Genomic DNA, 8485 nt, shown 5'->3' with positions numbered 1-8485 from the left:
TGACAGAGTCTGAGGCTCTGAGCTTCACCGAGATATTCAGATATGTCTGAATGCTGCCTCGTCATCCGCTCATGTCGATCCGGATGATTGACTGTTGAATTATTTCCTACGTTTACACTTTACCCTTCCCCATCCTTCACAGCTAACTAAAAAGTATCTACGAAACTATGAAAGCCGAGCACATGTAAAACTTTTCAAGAGAGTACCGCACCGGTAACTTACGCACGTTTGTCTACAGGCAGCTACAACAGTACAACCGGACTACTACTTGTACAGTTCTTCTTCTTCTTCTTCTTGTTACTTCTTATAGGAGCACTGGAAACTGGTCCATTTAGCCCCTTACCTAAACAGTTTTTGGTTTACGCCTAACTATCATATAGTAACAATCTAAGTATCTAATAATCTGAAAGAATCTGCAAGAAAAAAANTCAGAAGTTTTCAGTCGTTTGATCAGAAGTTTTCGTTTGTTTGATCAGAAGTTTTCGTTCGTTTGATCAGAAACAGAAAAAGTTTTCGTTTGTTTGATCAGAAACAACATAATTATTCATTCTCTTGCATTAAGTATACAAACGATTAGTTAATTCGTAATTCGTATACAACCGTAGTAACGATTGATCATCCCGCTAGATCACCGTTAGCGGGAAAGAAGCAATTCAATTCAGTAGCACGTTAGCTCACGTGCATAGTGGCAAACCAGAGATTTTTTAGAATCAGTTCATTTTTAATTTCCTCATTTTAGTCATTTACTCAAGATTTAAATCAATTTCTTATATATGATAATGCAGGTATCCATGATACTTTACTGGTCTACTTATAGAACTCAAAATTAAACTTGAAGGTGAGTCTAAAAAACTCTCTGCTTTGCCACTATGCTCACGTGTTATGAAGTTCGTCTCGTCTGAACTCTGAATTGCGTGTTTAGTGTGCATGATGAAAAACTCTGCCTAATGATTACTTAATGAAGTTATGAGAGGCGGCATTTGCGACCAGGTCGGTATTGCACTTCCAGAGGGATTAGGCTTAGAGAGTGATGCAGATTGAGAGTTGGTCTCGGAGCAGTCAGATGATACTGAAGCAGTATCACCTTGTTCCTTTTTCCTGCGTTTGGGCATTTTATCCGTTTTTTGTGCAATTTGACGGATTCAACTATTAATGCAATGAAAAAATTCAACTATCAATGCAATAATCTCAATTAACTACTCGTCGTCAGACGTCGATAAATGGGCAGAAAAACTTACACACCTACTTGTACAGTTGTACTTGATCATTTCATTCACTTGGCAGGAAGTTGAGCGTGATGCAACAATCTCTGTCCGTTATTTAACTTAAACATTGACGCAGGAATAAGCCACAAAACACTTTTCATTTAAAACGGGGGATCCGTTTCCTTTCATACAAACGTAATTGCCTGATATTGAGGAAAACGATTAGAATAGGTAGTAATTGAAATTAAGATTATGTTCGAAGTTACAAATGAGCTTGTCCAGGATTCATAGAGGGAAAAAAAGCAGGTCTTACTGAGTAGTATCTAGGTAGGTTATGTTAAAAGAAAGCATAACTGATTAAATACATTTTTAAATAAAAGTAAGGTTAGTTGACTTTCTCCAGCCAACAAATTTCCAGCTTCGCCTAAATCGTTTTCTCAGCAACACATTTGCAATTAAAAAGGGTTTGAACATCTAGGTGTCAGGGTTGCACCGTAGTTGAAATCCAGTATCAGGACTGGAGCAGTGAGTCGCAGGCTCGATTCGAGCTCTGTGCGTCTGATTCTGGTCAGAATCGGCAAGAAGACCGGGCGGTTAAGCAAAGGGAAATTGAAGCAGTGAGTTGCGTGTTCGACACCGCAACAAGCTGTGAATGTTCTGCAATGTTAAGAATTGGCGACAGACCTACGGCCTAGTAAACACTGAAACCGCTCTATATTCTGCAGACCACGCACATATGTGTTGCCGGGTAAATTCTTGAGTTGTTGTTGACCCTCCTCGCCTTGCTTCACGGCGCGAGGCGGGGCCTAGCCCCAGTTCTGGGGCCAGCCAAGTCGGTCGCCCCAGTGGGCCAGCAGCCCCGCGGCGTTTACGGGGCCTTTCCAAATGTCACCCACCGTCAGGGATGTGGGCATTTCAGGGCAGGAGAGAAAAGATGGATGCTGTCGTGCGTGTTGGACAGGCAGAGTGGGCAATGGAGAAGGGTGTGTGGCCGAGTCTATTTTGTTCAGAGATGAGAGAATTTTAAAGAAATCAACTTGCCCAGACCTGCACGAAGGATCCTTGCACAACTTCGCACAAACAATTCACCGCAACTTCTCTCATATCTAAAATTATTGTGTTCATCATCAGCCTTTTGCAGTATTCCAAGGCTGACGATTGACGATGAATGCAAAGAGTGACGACGAATCTAATATAGTATACATTTTGTGATATTAACGCAAGCATCAGTAATTTCTCACCTCATCACATTCGCCAGAGTATTTTTCAATTCTGTTAATAAAACCCATCATAATTCGTAGAGGTCGGCAACTCATGTGCCACTGAGATTACAATGTTTTAATAGAAACAAAATAATTAAGTACAATACAAATTTAATTAATATCTTGAAATATATAACTTACCTGCTAACTTATGAATTGAATTGTGTGAATTATCCAGCAAGTCGCTAAACTAAAACCCTACTAAGAACTAAACGTACTGCAACTAACACACATTTAGAATAATCGAAGACATTCACAAACTTCATTAGTCTGCACAGCATCACCTACAGTCCTACAGTAACATTATCACAAAAATCTAGAGGCAGCTAAAAAAACAGCATAAAGGTTCAAATAAGTTCATTGTTTGTCTCTAATCTGCAAATTGAGAGAAAGATGCAACGTGTAAAATATATACAATCATATCAGGACCACTGACTTGTCCATCCAAAACTGCACTTTCCAAAAATAAATCTTAATGCAATTATGTTTTTGAATGCCTTTCATATGTGTACAAATGCTTATTCAGTTAAAAAGCAATAGAATATAGTTAGAATTTTATCTAGTGTTTCTTTAATTAATACTTCATGCGAGATTCAAACTAATATTAAAAAGGTAGGTTTTTATTCCATCATATTTATTGTGTTGTATGCAATGACGTAATGACTTCAATTAAAGCTTCAAGCTACAATGCATCAATTGATACTTACTTCACCTCCCAGCTAAATTATATATTCAATATGCAAATGCCAGTCAATGCTTGTTTCTTATTCAATGTACAAATGAAATATTTCCCCAAGTTCGATGGAATTGAATCAATTTCAAGGAAGAAAAAATGCACATTTCATACCTGAGCGATCACCAGTACTAACATGGAAGTTGATCATGGAGAACAAATTTTATATAAATCACATACCTACAATGCATAAATAAAACTAGACGATATAGTTGGACGAAGATTTAATTTTCAGTTTCAGATTCTCCTACAAAAATTAGGTTCCAGAGTTGCCACATACACGTGGAGCCTGTCACTAGCGCCTCTGCAACTGTGGTACCAGAACCGTACATATGTTGCGATAGTTATCCATCTCAAGTTCAATTTTCATTAAGCGTGAAAAATCTACACTTTTGGGCTTTAGTTATGTCTACGCAGTGCTGAAATTACTCAGAAATCAATACATAAATAAATATGGGTACGATAATCGGAAACTGCTACATGTCTTAGAGGGTAAACTGATGTTGTTGCTGTTGCTGCTGCTGTTGAGTAGCAACTTGCTGCTGCTGGTGATGATGTGTGGTGCTGTAGGAACAGACGAGTTCACCACCCTGGCCTGCCACGTGCTCCGTGGTGAAGGTGGCGTTGATGCCAGCACCACCACCACCATAATCCACCTCGTATGTGCCATCCAGGTTGTCACCAACTTTCTCGCCCTTGTTGGCCTGCCGTATCAAGCAAATCAATCCTTAAGTTTACCTACTTAACATTACCTTCAGTTATTTATTGATTTTTCTCGCTTAGCCGTTGTTTGATATTACCCAGTGAAACAATTCTAGAAAGTAATGCGCAGTTTTAATAACAAAAAATGAATTATTCACATCTGGCGAAGAAATTCACGCACAAAAAATGTCTTACCAGTTGATCCTTACTCCTAAGAAGACATTCATACTCAGTGCCACAACTCCTAAAAGTAACAAGTAGTTTCAAATAAAAAAATGAATTATTCACAAAGAAGAAATTCATGCACAAAAAAATGTCTTACCAGTTGATCCTTACTCCTCAGAAGACATGAAAACTACAGCTAGTTGATATATTTCAAGAACAACATTTTATTAGGCCATTGGAGTCATATTGCATACATGATACTGTGCATAATTTACATACATAACAAATACACTACCATTACTGTGAATTAGTGGCGAGTATTTGCTAAAAAAAACACTGATGTGAAACAGGCTATCAAATGACCATAAATTTTGCCAGACACAAAAATTATAGCATAATCACAATAAACCATCAACTTGTAGATGGTAAAAAAACTGTTGCATGCCAGCTCCTGACAATTTCAATTCACTAATTGTATGGCTCACCTCTCTGAATTTCTGCAGGTATATCTTGAGGGGCTCCACATAATTTTCGAACCCAAGTGCGTTCATAGCCCACAAGATATCTTCACCGTTAATGGTTTTCCGCTTCTCCTGAAAAATGAAACCCATTAATTTCATGGATCAAAATGAAGTAAAACTCAGTTAACTCACTCATGTACCCATATAAAGAACAATTTGCAGCAGTTACAAAGTGTACATCATAAAGCTAATTTGGAGTATTCTTATAACAATATGATGGTAAGTTACCATGTGGTATTACAGAATTCTACCAGCAATCCTTTGTATAGACTTCAAAAGACAGAGCCTGTATAGAGTTATACACAAATGACTACAGCCACTGTACATGATTGAACATAATCTGGGATAATCAATAATCATGAACATAATGCTGTTTAAAGTGAATCAATAGGGAAATATCGGGAAATATGTTCAAAGATAAAAATATTTGAACAGGCAACAGCAGTATAGATGAGACTTGAGCTTAGCTTACATTTCAAGTTTACAAAAAATATTTATTGTAGAATACTGTCATCATTCAAAGCTCACACAGCAAACTGATTTTTGAATACTGAAATACATCAAAATAGAGAACATTCCTTATTGAAAATTGCATTACCTCTTATGTCATATTTAAAAGAATGATGACAGTTTGTTGAATCATATGAAAAAAATTCAAAGCCTTAAATATCATTGAGTATAATTGATATATTTTTCAAGATAATGATGATGAATTGACTGATGCAAGCCTGATAGACCTGATGAATGGAGAATATGCATAGCACCAACATAACGTCTACAACCATTGAGAAAATCTGGTTACAACAAGAGTGCAGGAAGAATTAACGGCTGCACGAGAAGTAGTTTTGGCATCGATTACTATTGCACTGCGGTGACACTGCACTAGTGATGGCATCCACCTGATGACATCTGTCAGAGGCCTCACTAGTGATGGCACCCACCTGATGACATCTGTCAGAGGCCTCACTAGTGATGGCACCCACCTGATGACATCTGTCAGAGGCCTCACTAGTGATGGCACCCACCTGATGACATCTGTCGGAGGCCTCACTAGTGATGAAGCTGATGAACTCACTGATGCATTCTTGGACGCATTCCCGGGCATCTTTGGCCACCTGTGATGGATGCTCAAATTTTAATATGAAAATATTTATGCATACATTTACACTCCCACTGATAAATGTAAGTTAAATTAATGCAATATAGGTAGTTTACACATATTAAGTATTCATGGTTTAGGGAGCAGGTTTTGTAATCATATATGACAATGATGCAACATAAATTTGTGCTTCCTCTTAAATATTGTCAAGCAAATGAAACCATTTCTTATAGTCTTGTAAACTTATTATTGAAATGTTTTTAAATAATTACATTATCTTTGATAAATATCTATGCTTGCATGCTTAAAATCAGCTCAAAAACATAACTGATTCTTTTTAACAGGTAAGATATCAAAAGCAACACAAGTGCATGCTAATGCTAGCATACCTTGCCACTTCTTGGTATACATTTTTTCATGATGCGTGCCACATTTGCAATGGGCAAGAATCTGTCCTGTTCTCTGAGAACTTCAGGAATTTTTTCATCCTGTTGGTCACCAGAAACTCCACCATCATCACTAGCGTCCATTTCTGAGCGCAGAAATGACATGGCTAGATCCATCTCTGGACCCCCACTCTCCATCATGCTAGTTATTTTATTTTGATATTTGCCTTCTGAGATTAGCTATCAATCCTGAAAAGAATCAAATCGGTTTCAATATTATTGAATATAGTTCAATATCATGTTATTTAGTTATTTAATTTGCCTTCTAAACTTAGCTACAAATTTGGAAAAGAAGCAAATTAATTTTAGTACCATGTAATAGGATTCAATATCATGTTGACCATAGTGCAGAAAGCGAGTGATTATCAAAAGATTATTGGCAACGCTCAGCAGCAAAATTTACGCCTTCAGATCTTGCCGACACATTTGGATTGAAATTATTGCATTTTGAAAATTAATTTGAAAATATTGCAAATCTGGAAGACCGTAAGTGCACACTGGTACGTAGGATGGATCAGGATGCAGTGAAGCTTGTCCGGAAATCAGTTGCAATGATGCAGTGTGTGGAGTCAGTGGAGAGTAAGGGATATATTATCAAAGTTGTTATCAGCATTTTCTTATTAAAAATTACTAGGCAATGGATCCTGAAAAAGGCTGGCAAAGCTTTAGGCTAAAATTCCTTATATAGGCAATGCTGCTTTGCAGTTGCACCCACTGCACCCTGGCATGTTGATATACATAGTAATTAAATTTGCCTTATAAAATTAGTAACCAATTTTTAAATGAATTAAATCTGTCTTAACCCTTTCACGGGTAAGTTACCATATATGATCACTTGAAATCGCATCACAAAAAGCCTCACCATGGCTTCCTGTTTGTTTTTGAGGCATCCTTATACTGCCTCAGTCCATCACTAATTATCTGACCATCATTCTATCTATAGCATCACCAGCTGCAAAGTCCACAAATTGAAATATGAGCATTTAAATGAAGGTTTTGACTCGGACAATGGAATTGACGCTCTTTCCGCATTTTCTTCAAAATTTGGAAGTATCAATAAATATATTTATTTATTTTGGCAACTTGATTAAATTTAATTAAATTAAATTTTTATGTTTCTAATTTTTCATTTGCATAAACTGAATTTTAATTATAAAGAAAAATTTTGTGTAATGATTGCATTTATTGAATTCTTCAAGTGCAATTTAAACCTTCAATAGGCAAAATTTGCAAAAATTCATATAAATAAAATAATAAATGTATAATACTTCTTACTTTCTTGAAATGGTTTCTGAAATTTTAATTTCTGGATATTTCAATGCTTGCCCGCTAAAGGGTTAATATCATTCAAGAATAATAGGTGATGAGTGATGACTAATCAGTAATGATTTATTAAATATACAATGCTTTAATACAATTTAAAAGAAATAATCTGAAATGGTGGAATGAGCTTTTCAGACAGATTTTCATACTATCTTTAATAAATGCACAAATGAAATTACAGAATTTGTGAATAAAAAAAATTATTTAGAGTTTTATAATTAAAAATATAGGTATATCAATCTGTTTTTGCCTAAAATTATCAATTTATCATCTGTTCATAAATTATGTAGGTATATCACTTAGAATTTTCATGACAAAATTAAAATCAGTATTTCATTTTTTTACCTCTATTGCAATTTGCAAACAAAAACAGTATTACTTTAGATTAAGTGCATCCAAAAAAAGGGTGTTTTTTATGTTTAATTATAAGTTTTTGGGTGTAGATAAAGAATCTGAAATCCATTTTTGGCAGTCGGCATCGGAAAACCGATTTTTATATATGCCAATTTTTATATATTTTCTAAGCTAAAATGCAAGTTAAATCTTGGACCCAATATCTGTGGATTTATAGCATTTTCAACTTAGCCTTGGTGACCCATATATTCTAGCAGTTGCAAGTTGCAACCACAACATTGCAGGCAACCACGACATTGCAACCACAGTTAGGTTAGGTTTTTTTCACCGATTTTGGTGATTTTTGCCTGATTTTTTTTAACAAATTAGAGCCTCAGGGAAAAAATAGGTTTTCCGATGCTGACCGCCAAAGAGGGATTTCAGATTCTTTATCTACACCCCAAAAAACATAATTAAAAAAACACCCTTTTTTTGGATGCACTTAATCTACAGTATTACCACAAAAACTATTCAAAATTATAGAAGTTGGAATAGGAAAATTATAATTGTTTAGCCAAATGATTTTGGTAAAAGTTTTGGCATGCCATGACATCATCTTGACATGATCATGAATTCATGATTCATGAATGATGACTGACTGTTTTAAACAACAAGTATTTATAAAGATTATTAAAA

The 8485-nt window shown here is 35.8% G+C and overlaps 1 protein-coding gene across 2 annotated transcripts; it reads right to left on the bottom strand.

Moving 5' to 3' along the window:
- Window positions 1–2561: 2561 nt before the first annotated feature.
- LOC108665257 (nuclear transcription factor Y subunit B-1) lies at window positions 2562–6323 on the bottom strand. 2 transcript variants are annotated; one of them, XM_018151992.1, is made up of 4 exons: window positions 6077–6323; window positions 5614–5703; window positions 4553–4660; window positions 2562–3904 (listed from the first exon to the last, which is right to left on the bottom strand). In XM_018151992.1, the coding sequence occupies exons 1-4, from the start codon at window positions 6272–6274 to the stop codon at window positions 3686–3688; spliced, it is 615 nt and encodes a 204-aa protein (XP_018007481.1). In that variant the 5' UTR covers window positions 6275–6323; the 3' UTR covers window positions 2562–3685. The 2 variants fall into 2 exon arrangements, with proteins under 2 accessions (XP_018007481.1, XP_018007482.1); XM_018151993.1 differs by having other exon boundaries at window positions 2562–3895.
- Window positions 6324–8485: the final 2162 nt, after the last annotated feature.

Source organism: Hyalella azteca, unplaced genomic scaffold (genome assembly GCF_000764305.2).
Source record: "Hyalella azteca isolate HAZT.00-mixed unplaced genomic scaffold, Hazt_2.0.2 contig11473, whole genome shotgun sequence".
NCBI classification, from domain to species: domain Eukaryota; kingdom Metazoa; phylum Arthropoda; class Malacostraca; order Amphipoda; family Hyalellidae; genus Hyalella; species Hyalella azteca.
This window is presented reverse-complemented; position numbering and strand designations above follow the sequence as displayed.